We start from the raw sequence: 25,478 nt of genomic DNA, 5'->3' as shown, positions 1-25,478 counted from the left end.
GGAAGTTAAAGGCTTCCTATAGTCTCCCCCTCCACTCCCAGTCTTCACTCCATCCTCAGAGGATGCAGTGACCATATTGACTGAGAAAGGCAGCCTGCTTTTTTTTTTTTTAACTTTTTATTTTGTATTGGGGTATATCTGATTAACAATGTTGCAATAGTTTCAGGTGAACAGTGAAGGGATTCAGCCACACATATCCATGTATCCATTCTCTCCCAAATGGATACGTGTGTGTGTGTGTGTGTGTGTGTGTGTGTGTGTGTGTGTATATATATACACACACATATATATGTATGGCTGGATCTCCCCTCTCCTAGGGGCAAGGCAGCCTGCTTTAAAATCCTGGGGAGAGGGCACCAGGCACAACTGAACGACACACGGGCGAGACCCCGGCTGCCAGTGACAGGGCTCATCAGCCCATCCAGAAGGAGAATGAGTTCTGCTCTGGTTACACTTTGCAAAGGAATGTTCTGCAGACCAGCAGGCACACAGGATGATCCTGTGTGGTTTAAGAGAAGAAGAGCAGAACAGATAAAGAAGATGCAATACAATGAAACATTACTCAGCCATGAAAATGAATGAAGTTGTATCATTTGTAGAGATGTGGATGGACTTAGAGACTGTCACACAGAGTGAAGTAAGTCAGAAAGAGAAAAACTAATACCGTGTATTAATGCATATATGTGGAATCTAGAAAAATGGTACCGAGAGCCTGTTTGCAGGGTAGTAGTGCAAATCCCATGGACGGAGGAGCCTGGTGGGCTGCAGTCCATGGGGTCGCTAGGAGTCGGACACGACTGAGCGACTTCACTTTCACTTTTCACTTTCATGCATTGGAGAAGGAAATGGCAACCCACTCCAGTGTTCTTGCCTTGAGAATCCCAGGGATGGGGGAGCCTGGTGGGCTGCTGTCTGTGGGGTTGCACAGAGTCGGACACGACTGAAACAACTTAGCAGCAGCAGCAGCAGCAGTAGAAACACTACTTTGGCCACCTCATGCGGAGAGCTGACTCATTTGAAAAGACCCTGATGCTGGGAAAGATAGAGGGCAGGAGGAGAAGGGGACGACAAAGGATGAGGTGATTGGATGGCATCACCGATGCAATGAACATGGGTTTGGGTGGACTCCGGGAATTGGTGATGGATAGGGAGGCCTGGAGTGCTGTGGTTTATGGGGTCACAACGAGTCAGACACAACTGAGCGACTGAACTGGATTGAACTGAATAGAGACTCAGACATAGAAAACAGGTATGTGGACATGGAGAGGTGGGGAGGAGAGATTAGATAACTTGGGAAAGTAGCGGTGGCGTATATATATCTCACCGTGTGTAAAATAGATAGTTGGTGGGAACCTGCTGTCTAACACGGGGAGTTCAGCTTGGTGCTCTGTGATGGCCTAGAGGGCTGTGATGGCGTGATGGCAGCAGAGGGGGGAGATCCAAGAGGGAGGGAGATGTATGTATGTACATAGAGTTGATTTGCTTCGTTGTACAGAAGAAACTAACACAACATTGTAAAGCAACTATATACCCCAATAAATTTCTTAAAAAGTGAGGGCACAGAAAGGATATTCATTCTTCTTTATCCAGACACCCAGAGTGGATCATCTGTGTTCTGTGGCTCTTGCAAATCCAACGAGATCTTTAGGTCCTCTGCGCCCCATCCATTTCCACAGAGGAGTGAAAAACCTTGCACCAGCTTTCCCAACCCATTTTGATTTGCTTGCTAAATCTATTTGAGGAACGTTTCAACTCTCTTCATGTCTATTTTCCTACATATTTATTTCTTCTTAAAATTGGGCTTTTTGTGTGTGTGCATAAATATCAGTAGAGTTGAAAATAAAAATGTCTCTCCACCCAGCAATATGAGAAATTCTGCCCTTAATCGCCTCCTTCCTTTAGAAATTCACCTCTCAGTGGTCTCTTTCCATGCCAGCCCAGTTGCTTCAGCATTCATAAAGTAAGATAATTTGCAGTGATTAACCTTCAACACTATGAATAAAAACTTGGAATATGTTAGCAAGTTCCAAAGTACCTGAGTTCCAAAATACCTGAAGACGGGCCATCCCATGTTTAAGGTCAGATATGTGCATTCCACAAGGAATCAACGTCCAAGTTGGCTTTCATCATTTCATTGCCTGCCCCCACCCACCCTCCCACCCTTTGCAGAGTGAGAAGAGGGCAGCCTACCAGCCTCTCTCTTCTCTTCTCCTCCCCCAAAATATCAGGAGAGATGTGTGTGTTTCTCTCCTCAAACCTAACTTGGTTTTTGCATTATATCCCTAGTACATATCATCAGATCTATTTGCATGTACAAGGCTAAAAAGTTCTCAACTGATTGTCCAAGTGTCCATAGGTAAACTGGAGCTAGTCCACAAACTTTGAAGTTGCAGGGGAATATTGGCATGCATAGGTCTATGCATTTTCAAAGATCGGTTGTTGTCATTCAGTCACTCAGTCGTGTCCAACTCTGTGCAACCCTACAGACTGTAGCCCACCAAGCTCCTCTGTCCATGGCATTCTCCAGGCAAGAATATTCCAGGAAAGTATTCCAGGCAAGAATACTGGAGTGGGTTGTCAATTCCTTCTCCAGAGGATCTTCCCAACCCAAGGATTGAACCTACCTCTTCTGCATTGACAGGCAGATTCTTTACCACTGAGCTCCTGGGGAAGCCCAAAAAGGGTCAGTAGCTCTCACTGAATTCTCAAAGGGGTCCATTATCTCCCAAATTTAAGGATCACTCTAGTCTGTCCTCTTCTCCTTCATCACAACACCATCCCCATTATCTCTTTCTTCAATGTAACTTTAGTTAAAATGTTGATATTTTGTTCGTTATGAATTTTTTTTTGCATTTATTGGGCAGGTCAAAAAATTCCTTTGAGTTTTTCCATAACATTGTACAGAAAAACCCAAAAGAACTTTTTGGCCAACGCAGTAGTTTGATTTTAAAATAATGCATTAAAACTATCATTATTGTTTGAGATTCCTGAGTTTTCTGGCACTGCCTTCAATTCTGCACCCAAAGTGAGCGCCTCCCTTACCTCACCCTAATCACAGACCTGAGTGGACTCTTAACCTGGCCTTTTTGCCTCCAGCCTCTCACCTGTTCCCTGCCTGTCTCTACATCTCCTCCTGAGCCATCTTCCCGGCCTGCACAAGGATAATGCCCACCCCTCCTTAAAACCCCATGCTGGGCTGGCAGCTCCCCACCAGACCCTTCACACAGCTCACAAGAACCCTTGCTTCCGCTTCTGAGGCTCCAGTGAGCTTTAGAAAACATTTCAGTCTCCTGAACAGATGACAAAGCGCAACAGATTTGCTTTGGGGTCTCTGCCCTATCCAGCTCCGCAGAATGCATTGGGCACTTTCCATGGACCAGGCATAGTGCAGAGTCCTTTTTAAAAATCGTTTATTCGTTTTATTTTTGGCTGTGCTGGGCCTTCGTTGCAGCACGAAGGCTTTCTCTAGTTGCAGTGAGCAGAGGCTACTCTCCAGCGATAGTGCTCAGGCTTCTCGTTGCGGTGGCTTGTCTTGTTTGTTGCAGAGCATGGTCTCCAGGTCTTGCGGGCTCAGTGATTGCGCCTCACAGGCTACAGTGTGTGGAATCTTCCCAGGCCAGGGATCGAACCTGTGTCCCCTGCATTTCAGGTAGATTCTTCACCACTGGACCCCCAGGGGAAGTCCAGTGCAGAGCTTTTGTATGAATTGTCTTACTTCATATTTAATTTTGCCCAAGGAGGTAAATACTGTTCTTGGCCTCGTTTTACTGCTGAGGAAATTGAGATCCAGAGACGTAACTTATCCAATGCTACTGAGCAGGTGGCAGAACCAGTCTTTGAACTCAGGACTATCTGACTCCAAAACCCAAGTTTTTATCTAAAATATTCCATGCCTCTCACCACATTGGGCTTGCTGCCTAAAGGCAGAAATGTGGGGGAATCATCAAACTCGTGTTTGTAAGAATGAATAGCGGGCCCTGGGCCAGTTTTGTTGTCAATAGGTTTGCTGATAAAAAACCCCTCTGTGGCTAAAACTGAATGAAAGCCAGAAAAAAATCCACAAAATGAAGTTTATAAGGAAAATTTTTTCCACGGACTAGAGTGAGGCTTCGGATCAAAACATGAACGTGTAGTATTCTTGCTCATGGGGGGTTTCGCTGAAAAGACACTACTATAATCTTCCAACCTCCACTTGGAAACTGAGTGCTGAGATACAGGGTGACCCTGAGGACAAAAATAGGAAATGTTTGAGAACGTCCCATCCCCTAGTGATAGAATCTGTGTGTCAAGAGCAGTGATGAACAGATAGCTGCCCATCCAGAGTTAGGGGCAGACCCAGAGGAATGAGAACTCTGAAGTTTATCAGAGTCCATCCATGACTGGGGTGGGGGCCAGGAGGGTTGGGGGCCAGAACTCAGCCTGCAGTGACGGGAAAGGCATCAGAAAAGACCCCTGGGAAATGCTCTGGGAAGCAGCAGCTTAACAGGAGCTTATGATAGTTTGTTTTATTTTGGAAGGTTTGTTTATCCTGAGGGAAACCCTGCCTCCTATACCCCCGTTGCAGAAGTCAGAAAGGGCTCAGTTCTGGATCTGCAGCTAAGCCAGACCTGCCAGGAGTTGAGTTTATGGTTAATTATTCCTAATCCCCTTGCATTTTTGCAGTGCATTTTAGCATGCATTAGAATGCAAGGGGCTTTTGTATCCTTTATTTCCTTTGATGGAGAGGAAGTTCACTAGGCAGATATAGAAGACCAGGAACAATTCTGGTTCTGGGGCCCATTGTGACCTTGGGGAAGTAACTCAACCTCTCTGAGCTTCAGTGCCTTCTGCAGATGCAGTTGTGCCAACCTGAGCTCTTTCACAGAATAGTTGCTAGGATGGCATAGGTGTGGAAGTGTTACCCACCTGGGTTCTTGGCCTCTTTAATCAATAGGAATCAATCAGGGACCAGATAAGAAATTCAGGCAAACCTTAATTGGGGTCCCTGCTGCAGCAGAGGGGAGCGAGAACAAATATGTTTCCTTTGCTTGCTCGCCAAGGAGGGGCGAACTGGTTCCTTATATGGGGCAAGGGTAAAGGTGTGTCCAGGGGTTGAGCCAGAGGGGTGGCTTCAGTGGTCTGCCACCCCTTTGGTGTGTTGAGTGCAGGGAGTGTGTGCAGTATCTTGCTTTTGCTTCCAACACCCTGGTTTATCTCCAGCTCTTCATAAGTGGCTGAAATTGGGTTTTGGTCTTTTTGTATCTTGTCCTTAATTTTATTGCCCCAACCACGCATGCACACCATTCTTTTTAATCTCTTATTCCTTGTATTCTGTTGCTCAAGGACATTTGTCCGGGTACAAGCACTGCAGCAATGCGCCCCAGATCCCAGCCTGTCTCAGAAGCCTCTGGTAGTGGCAGTGAACCTCACAGATCAGAAGTGTCCTACCTGGTGAGAAGGGTGTTAGGGGAGGGCGGCAGTGACAGGCTGCAGAGCTGTCCCACGGGGTTCTTTTGTCTTACAATCTGGCATCACCAGGGGACCGTTGTGTGCCAGGCATGATGTGAGTATCACTGAGCAGTTGCCTTCAGCTACACGATTAGCGATTTGATTTCCCAGAAGGTAGAAGCAGCAGTGAGGGGCACTGGTACTTTGGACTCAAGTCTGACAAATGAGGAATTGGTTGGCCAAGTAGAAATGATGGGAAATTTTGGTGAGAATGAAAACATCATCTTGGAATTGGGGAAGGGAATTAAAAGGCATGAGCAGATGTCTTCTCTTGACTAGAAGAAGACAAATGATTTCAGTTGAGGGGGAAAAGTACCTAAGGATCCGTGATCTGAAAGGAGTCAAAACCAAGTCTAAAGAATAAGGGTGCTCTTGAAAATGAAATTCTGGCATGTCAACTGCTCGGGGCGTGAGAAGGAAAAAGACGATGAAAGAATATGATGAAGTTGTTGAGGGGACATTCTCTGATGAGCTCCATTTTTAAATAGACCTTTTTAAATATAAAAGTAACACATGCTTAATAGAGAGAATTAGGAAATAAAGAATGAAAAGGAGACAGTAAACATCACCTGTCATTTGGTTGAGTGACAGTTGCTGTTAATATTTTTATGTTGCATTATAATATTTTTCCATAAGTTGTTTGAGATTGTAATATATATGTCCACATGTTATGTGGTGATTTTTCCATATGTATCGATACTTTTTATAAATATTATGTTTTTGGCTGCATCATTTCCTACCAGAGATGTTGTTTATAGATTCCTTAACTATTTCCTTATGGATGTTCCCAGTTTTTTAAACTATTAAACATAATTACTGCAGTGAACATCTTTGTGCACAGTTTCTCTTTGTCTGAAATTATTTTCTTAAGGTAAATTCCCCAAAAGTAAAAACAAACAAAAAAAAGGTAAATTCCCCAAAGTTAACATTTATAGGGCCCTTGAACTATCACCACATTATTTATCAGAAGGATCATGCCAATTTATCTTCCCACTGTTTTCTGTGTACCAGTCTAATGAGCTCAGATTTTTTAAGAGGATGAAAGAACAACTAACTGGACATAAAATTTTTTTTAAATACAAAAAATGAAATTTTGCCATTTGCAACAACATGGATATACCCAGCAGGTATTTTGCTAAGTGAAATAAATCAGAAAGAGAAAGGCAAATACTGTATAATATCATTTATATGTAGAATCTAAAACGTACAACCTACTGGTGAATATAACAAAAAAAGCAATAGACCCACAGGTGTAGAGAAGAAATTAGTGGTCACCAGTGGAGAGGATGGGGAGGGAGGGGAAAAGATAGGAGGAAGGGAACAAGAAGTACAAACTACTAAATGTAAAATAAGCTATAAGGATATATTATACAATACAGAGAATATGGCCAATATTTTATAATAACTATATGTGGAGTATAATCTTTAAAGATTGTGAATTACTGTACACTTACATAATATCCTACATCAACTATACGTCAGCAAAAAAATTTTTGGATTATATAATGGAGAGATTTTTATTTTTTAAAACTTTATTTTGTATTTGAGTATGGCTGATTCAGAGAAGACAATGGCACCCCACTCCAGTACTCTTGCCTGGAAAATCCCATGGACGGAGGAGCCTGGAAGGCTGCAGTCCATGGGGTTGCTAAGAGTCAGACACGATTGAGCGACTTCACTTTCACTTTTCACTTTCATGCATTGGAGAAGGAAATGGCAACCCACTCCAGTGTTCTTGCCTGGAGAATCCCAGGGACGGGGGAGCCTGGTGGGCTGCCGTCTATGGGGTCGCACAGAGTTGGACACGACTGAAGCAACTTAGCAGCAGCAGCATGGCTGATTAACAATGTGATAGTTTCAAGTGAACAGCGAAGGGACTCAGCCATACATATACATGTATCATTCTCCCTCAAACTCCCCTCCTATCCAGCCTGCCACATAACACTGAGCAGAGCCCCATGTGCCATACAGTAGGTCCTTGTTGGTTATCTGTTTTAAATACAGCAGTGTGTACATGTCCATCCCAACCCCCCTAACTATCCCTTCTCCCGCCCCCTCTGGCAACCATAAGTTTGTCCTCCAGGTCTGTGAGTCTCTTTCTGTTTTGTAAGTTCATTTGTGTCCTTTCTTTTCAGATTCCACGTATAAGGGATGTCATACGATATTTCTCTTAAAGGAGAGATTTTTTAATCTCTAGAATGTTAAAGCTAAGTGAGCTAAAAACAATGGGAGATCCTTAAGAAAATGGTGTGTTTGGAGGGGCAGTAAGAGAACAAGTGTGGTCTCAGCACACAGACTGAGTCGGTGGCAAAGAGAAAACAAAACTGGACAACTTCTCTCTTTCCTCCCCCTCTTCCATCAAGGAGGGTGATTGTCAGACCGAAACAGGTAGTACAAACTGCCATAAGGGAATTGAAGCCCAAGGCAGATGAGTTGATTATAGAAATGAATCTAAGTCGTTCTAAATAGATTTGAGGCTCTTGGCCCAGACAGATGACGTCCCAGAATAGAGAATTTACAAGGGTCAAGGGTCGCTGATAGTGCTCCCTAAGGTTTGCAGGAAATGGAAGAGATCCTAAAAGAGAAAATACGAACCACTGTTTACCCTACGCTCAGAAAAGGAGAAAAGGGAGTATGTACAGACTAAAAATAGCTGACCTGATACAACTTACAGATGAAATTTAGGAGAGATTTTCAAACATGTATGTTATGAGCACTTAGGGAAAAGTTATTCCTTAGGACCCAATCACCTTCTCCCTTTTCTCATCTTATTCAATAAAGGTGCTATAGATTTTGTAGTTATTGTGTTTCTGGACATCAAGAAAGCATTTTATTTGAATTTTGGATGGTTCCTTTTATGGCTGAACTAGAAAGATGTAGTCTAAATACTGGAGTAGTTAGGTAGGTTGATAATTGAACACCTGTATGCAAATGGAGCCGGGGCTTCCCAGGTGGCACAGTGGTAAAGAATCCAGCTGCCACAAGGGAGATGTGGGTTATATCCCTGGGTCAGTAAGATCCCCTGGAGAAGGGAATAGCTACTCATTCCAGTATTTTTACCTGGAGAATTCCATGGACAGAGGAGCCTAGTGGGCTACTGTTCGTGGGGTTGCAAAGACTCGGACGCAACTGAGTGCATGCACACACACACCCCAAATGGAGCCAATAACTTGACCAGCATCCATCTAAAAGGAGGTGGCTGGTTTGTCACCAGAAGGCTCTCTTCTCAGCCCTCAGCTAATCAGCACTTTGTCAGGAACCTGTTGAGGTAATGGATGCTTATCAAAGGCAAAGTTGACATGAATCTGTGAAGTATAGATAATACTAGGTATAGGTCTCGGTCTGGAGGGACTGCTGCAGGCTGGAATGTTGATGGGAAATGGCAAGGTAACTAATACTGGTTAATATACTTTCTTCACAGGTGGGTTACAAACAGCAGCTATATATGTGCAGGATAGGGAGATTATAAAAATAATCATGGTGGTAACTATAAAATGCTCACTCTGTGCCAAATTCTGTCCTTTGTATCTTCTATCATCATTGTATCATCTTACTCTATACTAGCTTTATGGAATCTGCACATTTGACAAACATATCATCTGTGATTCAGTGGCACTCGCTTGTCGACTCGAGAGTTGTCCTCATTCTCCAGTTGAGGCAAGTGAGACACAGGTTAAGAAACTTGTCCGAGGCCACACAGCAGGGACACAGAATTTCCGAGTTGGTGCCCTGGGCCTACTTGCTTAAATACTGTGAAAGTTCACACAATCACTGAAACTTCTCTGTCTCTCTCCATTTTTTAAATCCTGAATTTAATTTAATGTCCTGCCAAAACACCAAAATAACCTTAGACAGAGAGGCAAGGAATTAATAAATAGGAACTTTGGACCAACTGGGTTCAAATGTTGGCTCTTCCACTGGGTGTGTGACTTTGGCCAAGTCGCTTAACTTCGTAGTGTTCCAGTTTTCTCCTCTGTAAATAAGGATGGTGAATGTTTCTATTGTATAGGATCCCTGTGGGGATTACACGAGTTACAAACAGAAGACATTTAGAACAGCACCTGGCACACAATAAATGCTTCTAAGTGTTTGCTGTTCCAGACATCCCTGGGTATCCATGTGGCAGAGTGATTCTAGGACCCCACCCCCACCCCTGCTAGATACTAAAATCCATAGATGCTCAAGCCCCTTACATAAAATCGCATAGTATTTGCATATAACCTACACACACCTTCCCATGTACTTTAAGTCATCTCTAGATAACTTTATAATTCTCACACAATGTAAATGCTACGTAATCTGTTGTGACTACGATGTAAACGCAGTGTGAATAGTTGCCAGCACAGAGCAAATGCGAGTTATGCCTTCGGGAGCTTTCCGAACTTTTTTTATTCTGAATATTTTTGATCCGAGGGTGGTTGAATGTGGAACCTCAGTCTAAGGGGCCACTTGAGAATCCATATGGTGGGGTGTTGAGTGGGTCTGATTTTCCGTCCCAGCCCCACCAATTCCATTTATTGTATACTGCAGTTTTCTCCTCTATAAAATGAGAAGAATCATCACTGTAGTGAACACTTGTGTGAATGCTCAATGTCTGCTATTATTATGAATAAAAACATTGCCCAGAGATAGAAAAGTTCTAGTCCTGGCTCTGGTACTATGTTTAGGAATGGGAGCCACAGAGGATCTCAGGAGGAGGCAGGCAGGCTGGTGAGGCTCTGAAAAAAGCAGTATTGAACCTCTGTGTGGACCAGTGAAGGATGTTTAATCCGAAGGCAAGATAACTAAGCAAGGAAGTGATAGCTCTCCTCACTGTCAAAGGTGACAGAATGGTTCTTTGTCATCAGATTAAGTTATGAGACCCCATGGGAGGTTGGAAAGAGTCAGGGAACCTGGGGCAGCTTGAGGAGGGTTCAAACTCAACTTTTCCCAGCTTCAGTTTCCTCATGAGTCGGATGGGTGGGGGTTGCCTTCTGTCTTCTGCTTCTGTCCTCTAAGCCACTGAGTCTGCTGCCAATTTCTGTGTATACAGAACATTTAGGATAAAGGCTGCTTCTGATGAATGTTTACTACAGCGAAAGAGCTTGAATTGAGTATTATGCAAACCAGCAAAATCCTCTAATGACTCTGAGCCCCTATTTCCTCATCTTTCAACTTGAAGTGAGACTGCAGTGGGTTTCACAGGGCTTTTTGGAGAATAACCTGAGGTCATCCACGTGAGAGCACCTTCTTAAAATGTTATGTTTATTATTGGGTAATTATAACCCATTACCAGGTTATAAATTTTCAATAATTAGAATATAATAAAAACACTCATAAGCACCTACATCTATTTAAAGTAACTTAATCTGTTTTCCATGATTCAGAGGAGTCTTCAGGAAGTTACAGAGTCTCTGGGTCATGGTCGTGAGCATGGAGTTGCTCTGTAGAAAAAGGTCCTGGCTGCTTAAGTTCTCTGGATTTTAGGATTCATATTAAGTGGAAGCGTGTTGACCATATTAAACCCAGAATGGAATAGAGATCACATACTCTAAGCCCCTCATTTAACAGATGAAACCACTGAACCACAGAGAAACTGAGTGACTGGCCCAGAAACACATGTTATTTAATGGCAGACCTGGGAGTAAGATCCAGGTCCCTGACTCCCGGCACGCTTTCCATCATTAGTTTAAACACAACTCAGAAAGTCTGAAATGAGGCTAAGCGTGTACTGATGAACGTGGCTGCTCCTTTGAACGTGAAATTGGAGAACTATCAGAAGGAAGTTTATGGGTCTGGGTATGTCATTAAAGGGTACGGCCCCATGAACTTCACTTGACCGACTTAGGGGGAAAAAAAAAGTGCGGTGGAATGCTTAGTAATTTTCTTAAGCATAGCAGTTCATTTCTTCTGTATAAAATCATTCTCAGCTACCCTCTGAAATTAAATGACATTCCAAATGCAGGTCTTAGGGTGGCTTTCGCAGGCTTGTTATGTGCACAGGGAGCAACATGATGTAGGTACAGTATAATAATGGTCTCTGTCTTTTTTCTTTGCACTAATGATCATTAACATATATGTTCTCTAACTTTATTGTTTAAAAAAAAAATTATTTATTTATTTGACTTTGCCGGGGTTTGGTTGTGGCATGCTGGCTCTAATTCCCTGACCAGCGATCAAACCCAGGCCCCCTGTATTGGGAGCTGGGAGTCAGCCACTTGACCATCAGGGAAGTCCCTTTGTTCATGTTGCAAGAGATAAGTGTGAAACAAGTTACATGTGATGCATTCCTCTCTGGTCTTGCCCTGTGTGCTGTTACACTGCTGCTGCTGCTGCTGCTAAGTCGCTTCAGTCGTGTCCAACTCTGTGCGACCCCATAGATGGCAGCCCACCAGGCTCCCCCGTCCCTGGGATTCTCCAGGCAAGAACACTGGAGTGGGTTGCCATTTCCTTCTCCAATGCATGAAAGTGAGAAGTGAAAGTGAAGTCGCTCAGTCGTGTCCGACCCTCAGCAACCCCATGGACTGCAGCCTACCAGGCTCCTCCACCCATGGGATTTTCCAGGCAAGAGCACTGTAGCAGCTGTCTACTCAGGATCAGTGTCTACGCAGCAAGTGCCTGTGAGCAAGTAGCTGGTGATGCAAAGCCTTCCTGGATGAGTTAAAAGCAGAGTCTCGCCTCCACCTCCTTACTCTTCCCTTGTATAAATGTATTTCTCCAGGGATCTACAGGATTTTTTGCTCTATTTTTAGTTCGTTGATAACTTGAGAAACCTCCCAGGATCAAAATCTTGAATAGGGAGGGTTCAGTTCACTCAGTTTTTTCTGAATCCCTAATAGATGTTGAAAATGAATCTGAATGGGAAGTACATGGGTCAGAGACTGCCCACGGGCTTTCTCTAGTTGCGGTGAGCAGGGGCTGCTCTCCAGGTGCGGCGCACGAGCCTCTCCCTGCAGTGGCTTCTCCTCTTGCAGAGCTGGGCTCTCGGGCACTCGGGCTTCAGTAGTTGCGCACGGGCTTAGCTGTCCTGCGGCACTGTGGAATCTTCCCAGCCCAGGGACTGAACCCATGTCCCCCTGCATTGGCAGGCGGATTCTTAACAACTGAACCACCCGGGAAGTCCCGAACACCAGAGTTTATTATCAAGCCTCTTTCCAGCTCAGTGAATGTGTCCACATTCTCTCCTTGGAAGAGCGGTGGCGATTCTGATAAGTTTGTAGCCTGGCCTCCAGCAGGTAGCTTGGTCTGTCGGGGTCACTTTTGTAAAACTGCTGGAATCACCATGGTGTTTCCTGAACTGACTGGGACTCACCAGGTCCCCTGAGCCCACAAGGCCAGAGCCTTCAGTGGGTCCCCTGGCGAGGGGGTTTCCGCGTTATGGTTTTGCTTGCTTCTGGGGCTGGGCCGTAGGAGAGATTAATGGGAAGTGAAAAGACGAACAGTTGTTCTCAACCGGCAGGTCTGTTTGGAGTGTGTGACTCTTCTTGTATTTAGGGAAAAGATTACTCATGAGTATTTTCTTCATAGAATATAAAGAACCTCAAATTACTACTTGCGTCCCCCACCCCCTTCTCACCCGCCTCTCTTGTTTCAGTGTCTCCTCTGCAGAAACTTCAGCATTTCACTCTCGTTTCCCCTCCGAGTGGGATTCGGTTCTGTGTTTGCCTTGGCACTCGCACTGCCAATAAGCAGCCCCATCCTTTTTCCTGTTTCTGACCGAGCATCTTCTGCTCTGTGGCCCTCTCGCCACCAGGCACCTCCTTCGGCCACGCTTGGCCAGTCCTCACATTTGTCCCCAAAGGGCTGGCTGTGCTCTGGCTGTTCATGTGAAGGAGAAGAAAAGCCCCTAATAACTAGTCACCCCGCTGTTCCTCTTCAGAGGTGACACCATGACTGTGGAAGCCAACTCTTAAGGCCTTTCTTCACTGGTTCAGAAGTTGAGATCTTGCTGAGCCATTTTCATGCCCATCCCCACCTCCCTGTGGTCCCAGATACACATCTTTAAAGTCATTGGAAAGAGATGGGGTACCTCTTATGTCCAAGAACCATTTTTTTTAACTTTTTAAACCATTTTTTGAACTTTTAAGAATACAGTTCTTAAAGATTACAGTTTTCACCGAATAGTGGCTGTATTTCCCCATCTTGTACCATACGTCCTTGAGCCTGTACATCCTTTGTGCCTCCCACTTCACCCACCCCTATGTTGCCCCCCTGCCACTAGTAACTACTAGTTTCTTCTCTATGCCTGTCAGTCTGCTTCTGTTTTGTTATATTCGCTAGTTTGTTATATTTTTCACATTCCACATATACGTGATATCATACATTATTTGCCTTCCTCCAGTTTATTTCACTTAGCATAAGGCCCTCCAAGTCCATCCATGTCCAAGGAGACCATTTTTTATAGGCATTGCTTCTTGGCCCAGTCAAGAGTCCAAACCAAAACCCTGAATTCTTTAATTGCTGTGTGTATTCTAAAGATCATAGAGCAGTAACATACTGCATGGTATTATTTTACAGTGCCCCTTTATTCCCTGTGTGACAAAAAAAATTATGAAACGTAAAAACCAAGAAAAAAACTCTATGTTCTGTATTAGTCACTCAGTCGTGTCCAACTGTTTGTGACCCCATGGACTGTAGCCCACCAGGCTCTTCTATCCATGGAATTCTCCAGGCAGGAATACTGGAGTGGGTAGCCATTCCCTTCTCCAGGGGATCTTTCCCAGCCAGGGATCGAACCTGGGTCTTCTGCAAAGCAAGTAGATTCTTTACCATCTGAGCCACCAGGGAAGCTCATCCCTAATTTCAGTGCCCATAGTTCTTTATCCATGCCCAACACAGTAGACCAGTTTCAGAAGGACTCCCCCAGAGTTCAAGGAAACCAGCTGCCATTCCATAAAATAGGACTTTGCAAAGGAGCCTGAAAGACAGAGCCACTGGTCCTGCCCAGAGCCCCTGGATCTTCTCAAGGGCACTGAGCTATTCCATTTCCTCATCCACCCAGGAGGAAAAGTAGCCCATCCAAATAGACCAGTTCTTTGTGATGCCTGACAGGTGAAAAGTCCTTTCCAGGGTCAGACTGAAGGACGCTGTCAGAGCACACTCACAGAGTCCCCTTAGCAAGTTTAAGTAACCACCAGTAAATAACAGACTGAAGTTCCTCTTAGCAAACATTGATTCTGTTGTATTTGAGCTGTTAGTTCATAACAGTATTTTAGAGAATAATGCACTCTTGAGCATCTGGCTTTAATCCATCAGTTCTCAAACAGTTGGTTTCAGGATTTCTTTCAATCCTTTAAATTATTGAAGACCTCCAGAAAGCTTTGCTCATGTACCTTTTATCTATCTATGTGTACTGTATTGGAAATTAAAACCAAAAATTTTTACTATTTGTTGTAATATGTATCAAAATATGTGTCAACTCGCTAAAAAGTAATGCCAAGTATATGTTAACATAAATATGTATTTATGAATATGTTTTCCAAAACCAAAAGAAAATCAGTGAAAAAGTGGCATTGTCTTACATTTTTGCAAGTCTTTTTAATGTCTGGCTTCATTTTAAAAAAGGCTGGATTCTTGTGTCTGCTTTAATATCACATGCTGTGTAGCTGCTAGGAAATTCCACTGTATGCTCATGAAAGATTGAGAATAGAACAACAACAGAAAAAACAAATAACCTCTTCATATTGTTACAAAGAGTTTCGACTTCTTAGACACCCTGAGATGGTCTTGGAAAGGCGCCTGGTTCACACTTTGAGAATCACTGTTCTCTAAACCACTCGTATGATATGTCAAAGGTTTCCCACAACCAGAGAATAAAATAAAAACAGACTCACAGTCAGGCTTCCAGACAGAGATCCAGCCTGAGCCATCCTCTTGGCCCCAGGGGCCGCCCTCCCTCCAACCCACTCCTGGTCCTACTCAGAGTTCAAGTGCCACCCCCACCAGGAAGTTCTAACGTGAACAAGTACCTGTTATCCTTACCTTGCCCTCTCATTCCCAGAGGCTAGGCTGATAGTGTCCCCGAGACAAGTGAGTTGCTCCTTCTGGAAGAAGTTGCAGGCAACACTGTATTATTTGGCATCTCTGGCAGGTCAAGCCCCATTCTGGAACATTCTCACTTCAAAAGGACACTGGGCTGCCATCAAATCAGTTCTGTGCATGGAATTCTCCATGCAAGAATACTGGAGTGGGTTGTCATGTCATACTCCATGGGATCTTCCCGACCCAGGGATCAAACCCAGGTCTCCTGCATCGCAGGCAGATTCTTTACCTTCTGAGCCACCAGGGAAGCACAGGGAAGCCCTGTGATTCTAGAGTTGCCTCCAAAGCCCACTGACATTATTATGACTCTGCATCTCCTCAGGTGCTTCAGGCCCCCATAGAGCTGCACCTTCAGGACAGACTGGGAATCCACATACCCCTGGCACTGGAGCTAGGCAAGGAAGAACAGGGCTGTGAGACCTATGATTTGTTAAAGACAAAAAAAGCGATTCTTTCCCCCCCACACACACATTTTGCCTCTAAATAAATTCATTTGATACACACTTTGACACTCATGCAGCCAGAGCTCTACCTGAGGTTCAGAGTTGAACCCTAAGGGCTCTTCAGACATGGAGACTCAGTTTTGTTAACCATTCAAAAATCTTTTCCCTTTATTTCGGCTGTCTAACTGATGAGATCTTTTTTCTCTTTTCTTTCTGCCTTGCTCTCTCTCCAACAGGCTTGCAGCCCATGTTCTGGAGCAGAGATGACGTAGCCCAGTGGCTCAAGTGGGCTGAAAACGAGTTTTCTCTAAGGCCGATTGACAGCAACACGTTTGAGATGAACGGCAAGGCTCTCCTACTTCTGACCAAAGAGGACTTTCGCTACCGGTCTCCTCATTCAGGTGAGAGGCTGGACTCTGGACCTGGGCTCAGCCCAGGAAGTCTGGTCTCCAGCACTAGCCTTTGTCACCACCCACCCTCCCAGGAGATCTCCACGTCAGGTCGCCATGAATGCAAGGACAGTGACCCTGCTTAGTGGAGGGTAGATCCTGCTGACCAGGGCCAGTGTGAGGGGAGAAGAGGAAGGGTTTCCAGGTCCAGGAGAGACTTTCAAGGGAAGTGACCTAGTTCAGACCTATAGACCCTGGAACTTTAGGGATTCAAGTGTACCACCATATAAGGAAGAAAATCTGTTCTTGCCCTTTCTCTCCACCTTACTTCTGATTCTGAAGCCTTTCAGAAGAGATGCTTGAGAGTGAGTATAGAATGCAAACTGCTCAGTTCAAAGCAAAGACAGGAGAGGGCAGGGAATGAGTGGTGCTGAGGCAGGAGGAGTAGAAGTGGAAGGAGAAACAAGCGAATGGGTGAGAAGGGCTGGGGAAGGTGGAGATCCTTGTAACTCAGGCAGCTTGAGACCCAAATTCAAAGGGCTTTAGGTGATTTCTTTTGGAAGTTGTGAATTTTTTGAAGTAATGAATCTTATATTGAATAGTTTGTGTGTTGGTATTAGTCGCTCAATCATGTCCAACTCTTTGCAACCACATGGATGATAGCCCGCCAGGCTCCTCTGTCCATGGGATTCTTTAGGCAAGAATCCTGCAGTGGGTTGCCATTCTCTTCTCCAGGGGATCTTCCCAGCCCAGGGATCAAACCTAGGTTTCCTGCATTGCTGGCACATTCTGTACCATCTGAGCCACCAGGGAAACCCAAATAGTTTGTGCAACTCTTGAAGGATACAAGTAACCATTCCTCTGGCACATCTAACAAGAAAGATTTATCTAAATAAGGGCTTCTAAAACCACATGGAAAAGTTTCCTTCAGTAAGAAGCTTTGGTACCTGCAAACTGTATTGCTGATACGGATAAGAACTCAAACAGACTTTCTAATTTCATTTCTCACACTTGATGGATATTTTTTTCTTAAATTTTTTGTGATGTGGACCATTTCCAAAGTCTTTATTGAATTTGTTACAATATTGCCTCTGTGTTATGTTTTGGCTACAAGGCATGTGGGATCTCAGCTCCCCGACCAGGGATTGAACCCGCTCCCCTTGTGTTGGAAGGTGAAGTCTTCACCACTGAACCACCGAGGAAGTCCCCTTGATGGATTTTTAGAAGAGGTTTGGGAACTCCACATGTCCAAGGGGAGCCTTAGTCTCGGGTTTCTGCCTCTTGAGGACAGTTATTCGAGGACCCACCGGTCCTGCCTCTGTCAAGTCTCCTTGCTGCCCCCACTTTGATGTCATTTGTCTGGCAGAGACCCTTTCTTCCTTGACTTAAGGGCAAAGGTCCCACACAAGGTCTTGGCTTTGTCCCCAACTATGTTCACCCTTATTTACTCCTGGAGGCCAGCCAGGAGTTAATAAACTAGCTAACCGTCCTGAGGAAACGGCCTGTCACACATGGCAAGATAAGGATGTGTATAGAACTATAGTGTCGCCCCAGCTCTTCCCAGTTGCAGCAGAACCGTTTAGAGGAGGAAATGATAAAAGGGAAGTTTCCCGCAGAAGTACAGATGTTCGTGGAAACTTGAAAACTTCTACAGCTGAAAACCAGGGCACTGTGAAGGTTTTAGAAGGGACACAGACATGCTTGAAACATTTCATCTTCCATCATTGATTCTTTCTGTAGCCTCAGGATAAGAAAACTGTAAAACAACAATATAAATAAAACCAACCTGAAAGGAACCTTGAGAGTTCCTTTTAATTTAATGCAAAAACACTTCCCTTTTCTGTTCCAGTGGAAACTTAAGAGATTAAACTCAAAGGGGCAAGGTTACCCAACTGAAAGGAAAAGTACAGTAGCTCATCAGCGTTCAGGAAAAGTCACTCATGTCGGGCAAACAAAGGAAAACACAATGATGCGTTTTAAGTTGACTTGATTTAGACCTTGGGCATGCTTTCCTCTTTGTAAATCTGCCTCTGCCTCCCCTCATATCTCAGGTATGCCCCCCCCTTTTTTTTTTAACTTTCTCTTTTGTGCTGGTTCCCTGGTGGCTCAGAGGTTAAAGCGTCTGCCTCCAATGCGGGAGACCCGGGTTCGATCCCTGGGTCGGGAAGATCCCCTGGAGAAGTAAATGGCAACCCACTCCAGTATTCTTGCCTGGAGAATCCCATGGACTGAGGAGCCTGGTGGGCTGCAGTCCATGGGGTCACAAAGAGTCGGACATGACTGAGTGACTTTACTTACTTACTTAGAGCCGATTAACAGTGATGTAATAGTTTCAGGTGGACAGCAAAGGGGCTTAGTCATACATATACATATGTCCATTCTCCAAACTCCCTTCTTATCCAGGCTGCCACAGAAACATTGTCAGGTGCTCCTTTTTGTTGCTGATTTTTTATTTCTCCAGTGACCTCTCAACTTTCCTTAAAGCTGGGAGCAGAGACATACTAAACCTGTCAGTACATCCTTGCCAGTTTGTCGAGTCTTTGCAAGGTGAGCCATGTGGGAGGCTGGAAGGGAGCCTGCCACCCCGCTGAAGGCAGGATCACACTGAACCTGAAGGCGGAGGCAGCTGGGGAAGGAGAGAGCAGAATGAATGGGCCTCAGAAAAAGAGTGGAGCTGGTCTGGAACGTGAAAGATGGACTGCATGACCGGTCACTGGAGCAGCGTTAACTTAGTGGGTTTGGGTGGCCGTGAGGAAGCCCACCTGGAGATGGAAGAGGCAGTGTTAGGCCGGTGTGCTAGTTGGGACATGGTTGTTGTAGCCACAGTTAAGAGAGAGCAGTAGAAATTCATTCTGTGAGTGTTCCCTGAGTAGCTCCATGCCAGAGGACAAGAGAGCTGGCTGAGCAAGTTAAGGGGGGGAGAAGTGGTTTCCAGCCGGGTTGTCAGATGAGGCTCAGTTGTGTGGTAGCCAAGCCAGACTTTGAAAGCTCTGAAAGGTGAGCAAGAAGCAGGAGGGAAAAGGGTTGAAGAGGAAGTGAGACCAGTTCACTTGGAGGAGGACCTTGGAGACAAGTTTTTGTTTGAAACACTGTTCATCATTACTCATCACCCCTCACCCTTGTCTGCTTTCCTCTTCAAGTTCTGCTACTTTCTCCAGGAACACTTTCCCTGACTCTCCCGTCCCCACATCCCTGGATCCACTCCACCTTCCTTTCCTCCACATCTCCCTGCCTCAGTCTGGATGAGGTGCTGGTCCTCATGGTTTTCCCTTTTGGCTGCACCACATGTGGGATCTTACTTCCCTTACAGTGAGTGAACCTGTTCCTCCTGCATTGGAAGCACTGAGTCTTAACAGCTGGATTACCAGAGAAGTCCTGTTCCTCTTTTCTGTTCAGTCGCTCAGTTCTGTCTGATTCTTTGTGATCCCATGGACCACAGCATGCCAGGCATCCCTGTCCTTCACCATCTCCCAGAGCTTGCTCAAACTCATGTCCATCGAGTTGGTGATGCCATCCAGCCATTTCTGTTGTCCCCTTCTCCTCCTGCCTTCAATCTTTCCCACCATCAAGGTCTTTTCTAATGAGTCAGTTCTTTGCATCAGGTGGCCAAAGTATTCGAGCTTTAGCATCAGTCCTTCCAATGAATATTCAGGACTGATTTCCTTTAGGATGGACTGGTTGGATCTCCTTGCAGTCCAAGGGACTCTCAAGAGTCTTCTCCAGCATCAGAATTCAAAAGCATCAGTTCTTTGGCACTCAGCTTTCTTTATGGTCCAATTCTCACATGCATGACTACTGGAAAAATCATAGGTTTGACTAGATGGACCTTTGTCAATAAAGTAATGTCTCTGCTTTTTAATTTGCTGTCTAGGTTTGTCATAGCTTTTCTTCCAAGGAGCAAGTGTCTTTTGATTTCATGGCTGCAGTCACCATCTGCAGTGATTTTGAATCCCAAAAACATAAAGTCTGTCACTGTTTCAATTGTTTCCCTATCTATTTGCCATGAAGTGATGGGACCAGCTGCCATGATCTTCATTTTTTGAATGTTGAGTTTTAAGCCAGCTGTTTTACTCTGCTCTTTCACGTTCAAGAGGCTTTTTAGTTCCTCTTTGCTTTCTGCCATGAGGGTGGTGTCATCTGCATGTCTGAAGTTATTGATTTCTCCCGGCAATCTTGATTCCAGCCTGTGCTTCATCCAGCCTGGCATCTGGCATGATGTACTCTGCATATAAGTTAAATAAGCAGGGTGACAATATACAGCCTTGACGTACTCCTTTCCCAGTTTGGAACCAGTCTGTTGTTCCATGTCTGATTCTAACTGTCGCTTCTCGACCTGCATACAAGTTTCTCAGGAGGCAGGTAAGGTGGTCTGGTATTCCCATCTCTTTAAGAATTTTCCACAGTTTGTTTTATCTCAGAACATTTCCTAATTCTGTTATGGCCCCTGACACACATACACAGGGTTCACACTGTGATACATGAGATTGTTTTCTATTCCATATCCTCTCTCAAAGTAGAAAGTTCAGGCTGCGTCCTGTTCAGCTGCCGTGTCTCCAGTGTCTAGCACAGGGCATGACATCTGTTTGGCACTCAATAAATATTAGCTGAATTATGACCCAACCCAAGAGTATCTTACAGCCAGTTAAGGAGTTTGGATGTTATTTTGCAAATAATAGGAAACCACTAAAAGGTTCTGATCAGGAGAAAGATATGATTGAAGCTATCCCTTTGGTAGTTAGTCCCCTACATACGAATGAGTTCTATTCCGAGAGCATATTCGTTAAGTCCAGTTTGTGCATAAGTTCAACATAGTTAGCCTCAGTATCCAACTAACACAATCTGCTATTTAGTACTGTACTGTAATAGGTTTATAATACTTTTCACACAAATAATACATTTAAAAAGCAATAAATAAAGCATTTTTTATCTTAAACTATAGTACCTTGACAGAGAAGGCAGTGGCACCCCACTCTAGTACTCTTGCCTGGAAAATCCTATGGACGGAGGAGCCTGGTGGGCTGCAGTCCATGGGGTCTTTAAGAGTTGAACATGACTGAGTGACTTCACTTTCACTTTTCACTTTCATGCATTGGAGAAGGAAATGGCAACCCACTCCAGTACTCTTGCCTGGAAAATCCCATGGACAGAGGAGTCTGGTGGGCTACAGTCCATGGGTCGCTAAGGATCGGACATGACTGAAGCGACTTAGCAGCAGCAGCAGTAGTAGCATAGTACCTTGAAGAGTATAGTAGTGTAGTCCAACAGCTGGCATACAGGGGCTGGCATCCAGTGAACAGGTAAGAAGAGTTACTGACTGGAGGAGGGAGAGAAGGCAGTAGATGGTGGAACTGGAGGACCATCAGCAATAAGAGATGGAGGGCAAGCACATTCACATTTTTGAAAGTTTGCAACTTGAAGGTTTGTATGTAGGGGACTTGCTCTATAGATGTTTGCCATCAGTGCATAGGGTAGATTCACTGGGTCACTAAAAGCAGGAAAACCAGGTCAGTCCTAATTTGAGACACTGAAGTCCAGAACAGAATCAGTGACACCAAAATAATATGCTTTAGGCATGAAATGGTTATCCTGGCATTTTGGCCAAGTGATGCCAGAACATTCAGGAAGATGTGCCCTTTTCTGCAGAAGTCTGAGACAGAAGCCAGGCCAAGCTGGGAATAATAGATTTCAGAGTATCCCCTATTACATTGAGCTGAGACTAAAGATAAATCTATGCTGTGGGTAATTTAATTTTAAGGCAGCAACCAGAAAGCCATGGACAGAATATCAAGGTGATGCTTGACAGTAGGGGCTATCAGAAAACCTGCCACAGAATAGGAGTATTGTCAGAGGAATTGGAAGACAGAAATAAGAAGATGAGATGACCCTTCCCATGAGGTAGGTAGCCAGCCAGCAATGTGATGAGGGCGTGATATACCTGCTCACCTTCTCCTTAGGTAGAGACAAGGTATAAATAGAAAACCTTGTTTCTCATATGAAACATTTGGCACTGCTTCTATTGACCTCCACGTTGCTCTTGCCTTCAATGTAGTAGATGTCAGAAGGTCCAGATTCTACACATGCCTCTTCCACATATATCATCACCTCATTTGCTCTTATCTTCCTTGTCCATAAAATGGAATTTTCAACCTAGGGATCCCAAACTCTCTTTATAGTTCAACCCAACTTCAACCACTGAAAGTGTTAAGCTTTGCGTAAGCATTACGACTTCCCACCTATAGGCAGTAAATAGATACTTTCCTCTCCTTCATGACTGTATACCATGAAAAAGCCTGGACTTTACCCAGTTTTTTCCTGTCTGTCTTTAATCTTTTTTGCTGCCTAGCACAAAGCAGCAGCAGCGTCTCACTAGTCATAGTGTTGCTAGAATGAAGTGAAAGGATCTGATGGGCCATCACCAGGAGTGGATGTTTACAGCTTCCTCCCGGCCATGTTTCCTGCCTGGCCTCACCCAGAGTTATGTTCTCTGTACACAGAAATAACATTCCTTGACACAACTCATCCCATATGTAGACAGGAGAGAACAAGAGTTCGATGAATTATAATTAGTTGAACTATTAAGATACCTTCAGTCAAATACAGTAGCCTCCTTGAACCCCACATTCTCCAGCCAATTAAACAAACTACATTTATGCTGTCCACTTTCAGGACAAAGGTCCTCCCTTTTCAACCACTAGACTAAAACAGGCAATATAGTTTAAGATATCATCTCCCACAGAAGATCTCAAGGGTGAATATAAATGGTAGCTTTTCTTTGAAATAATCTCCCAATCAGAATATAGCAGAATGACAAATTTATAATATTCACAAAGTTAAAGGAAAAGTGTAAAAGAATGTCTATTTTATAAACCTCACCCAGAGAGGATTATTTTATCTAGTCCTTGGGCAGCTGGGTAGTTATCACATTAAATGGTCTGGGATGATTCAATTCAAAGGAATTTCATTGAATTTTATGAATTTATTGAATGCCTTGAAATGAATAACTCCAATTGTTATTTGACCTCTTTGAGACTCTGAGAAAACACATTAATCCAAAGGAACAGACAAGTTAGCATTGATAATAGCACTCTCATTTAGAGTTATCCATTGCAAGATACTCAGGTGGGATGTATTTGCTGCTGCTGCTGCTACTAAGTCTCTTCAGTCGTGTCCGACTCTGTGCTACCCCATGGACAGCAGCCCACCAGGTTCCACCGTCCCTGGGATTCTCCAAGCAAGAACACTGGAGTGGATGGGATGTATTTATGTATTCCTTATTTAAATGAACAAAAAGTGCTATTAATTTAATTCATATTAGACTTTTTATCAATGCTTTTTAAAAAACAAGAAACGTTCAAAGTTCCTTCAGTTTAATTCAGCAAAAAATATATTGGGGTTTTACTAAGTAAATGAGTTTTTAACATACTGGAGTGTGATGTTACAAAGCATCTCTTCCTCTCTAGCCCACCAGAATCTTTTTCTTTGGAAATGTGCTTTGCTTGTGACTTTCAGATATATTAAATTTCTTTTAAAGGTTAAACTTAAATACTGGTCTGTATCTACATATGTTTCCTAGGAAACAAACCTGCCTATTAATTAATCTCTATTAAGCAGTGGTAGGTGGTTTGCTGGCTTGAGTCCACCGGCTGCTTTAGTCTCAAGTCACAGGGTCTGAGGGGCATGGGTCACAGAGGGAAATTTTAGCCCTAAAGTGTGGGAGTTCCAACAAACACGACCCTTGACTGAAGATACCCAGAGTTGCCTCTCTCTTCTCTTCCTGTGTCTTTGAGCAAAACAAGCCAAAAATATGTGTATTACCCATCAGCAAAATGCTCAGATAAATCAATTACAGGAAAGTCACGGAATTGGTAAGCATTTTGCTTATCCCATTGGTGAAATGGTGGTGGTGACTGATCGCTCTGCTATGCAGAGTCATATTTTAACATGTGAAACATACAGTACTTCCTGTAGTTGACAGTGCATGCTTATGTCACAATATTTAGGTTTTCTCACAAACTTATTCTTTGGTTTACCTTACATTATCTTCTGTATGCAAGTAAAGGCAGTTGTCTTTCTAGATGTCTTCCTGAGTGAGTCTCCTCTTAAATATCATATTCAGAGACTTCCCTGGTGGTTCAGTGGCTAAGACTCCATGTTCCCAATGCAGGGGGCCTAGGTTCAATCCTTGGCTGGAAACTAGATCCCCCACATGCTGCAACTAATTAGGATTTCACATACCACAACTAAAAATCCTGCATGCTGCAACTAACACCTGGCTCAGCCAAATAAATAAGTAAATATTTAAATATATATAAAATATTTATGTTAGATATATATTATATATATATAATATCCCAATTTCCGACAACCTGCTCTCCTTTTTTCCCAGGATCTCTGTGTCCAAGACATGGATATCAAATAAATTTCAAATATTTGTTCCTAAGTGAAAGAGGAATTTATTTTTATGGTCACAGAAAGCACTCTGTATTAAATTAAAAGATTTGTAATTCAATCAGGCTATAAAAATGGATTGAGTGGAATGCTTGGAAACGAAGATAGAGCAGAGCTGGAATGCCAAACAGTCCCACGATGGGAATGTTCTTAGACCACCAGTGGGCTCTCCCAGGACTGTGTCTGAGATGGTGTTTTCACTGTTGAATTTATGATGAAACTGAAGGGACTGAGGCCTCAGACATCACTTTGAACCTGTCACAGGCAGGAAAGAGCAGCAGAGAGTTGAATAGTGTCCCTCCCACACCATATATGCTGTTATTTTCTTGTAACTGATCAGAGGGAAACTAAAATCTCTGAATAAAAACAGAAGACAGAGAAAAAGAAAAGAGAACGCTTTGCACATGTAAGAATGTGTTACTTCTGATCATCTTCGTAGGAGGATGTGTACATAGTAAATTGTCACCTCTGGAAAATGCCAGCTTTTAATAATGTGAAGATTCCACTTTAAACCTACTGAACTCAAGAAGGTAAACGCTGTGAAACCCCACAGGGAGGGGCTCTGGGTACCCCTGTCAATGGCACTCTGCACTGGTCCAGTTCTTCTGGAGAATCAGCAGTGTATAATAAGAACTTTAAAACTAATCGTACCCTTTTACTGATAACACCGTTTTAGGAAAAGAAAAATCCC

General features: G+C 43.9%; 1 protein-coding gene across 2 annotated transcripts in view; it reads left to right on the top strand.

The window, feature by feature from the left end:
* Nucleotides 1-25,478, top strand: part of ETV6 (ETS variant 6) — a 286,627-nt gene that overhangs the window by 213,970 nt on the left and 47,179 nt on the right. For both annotated transcript variants that reach the window (XM_005680827.3, XM_018048473.1), the window contains exon 3: nucleotides 16,187-16,351. In XM_005680827.3, coding sequence (XP_005680884.1) covers nucleotides 16,187-16,351 — 165 coding nt within the window. The remainder of the gene's footprint in view (nucleotides 1-16,186; nucleotides 16,352-25,478) is intronic.

The sequence above is a fragment of the Capra hircus genome, chromosome 5 (assembly GCF_001704415.2).
Source record: "Capra hircus breed San Clemente chromosome 5, ASM170441v1, whole genome shotgun sequence".
Taxonomy (NCBI): domain Eukaryota; kingdom Metazoa; phylum Chordata; class Mammalia; order Artiodactyla; family Bovidae; genus Capra; species Capra hircus.
Note: the sequence above shows the minus strand (reverse complement) of the source record. Positions and strands in the feature narration are given on the sequence as shown.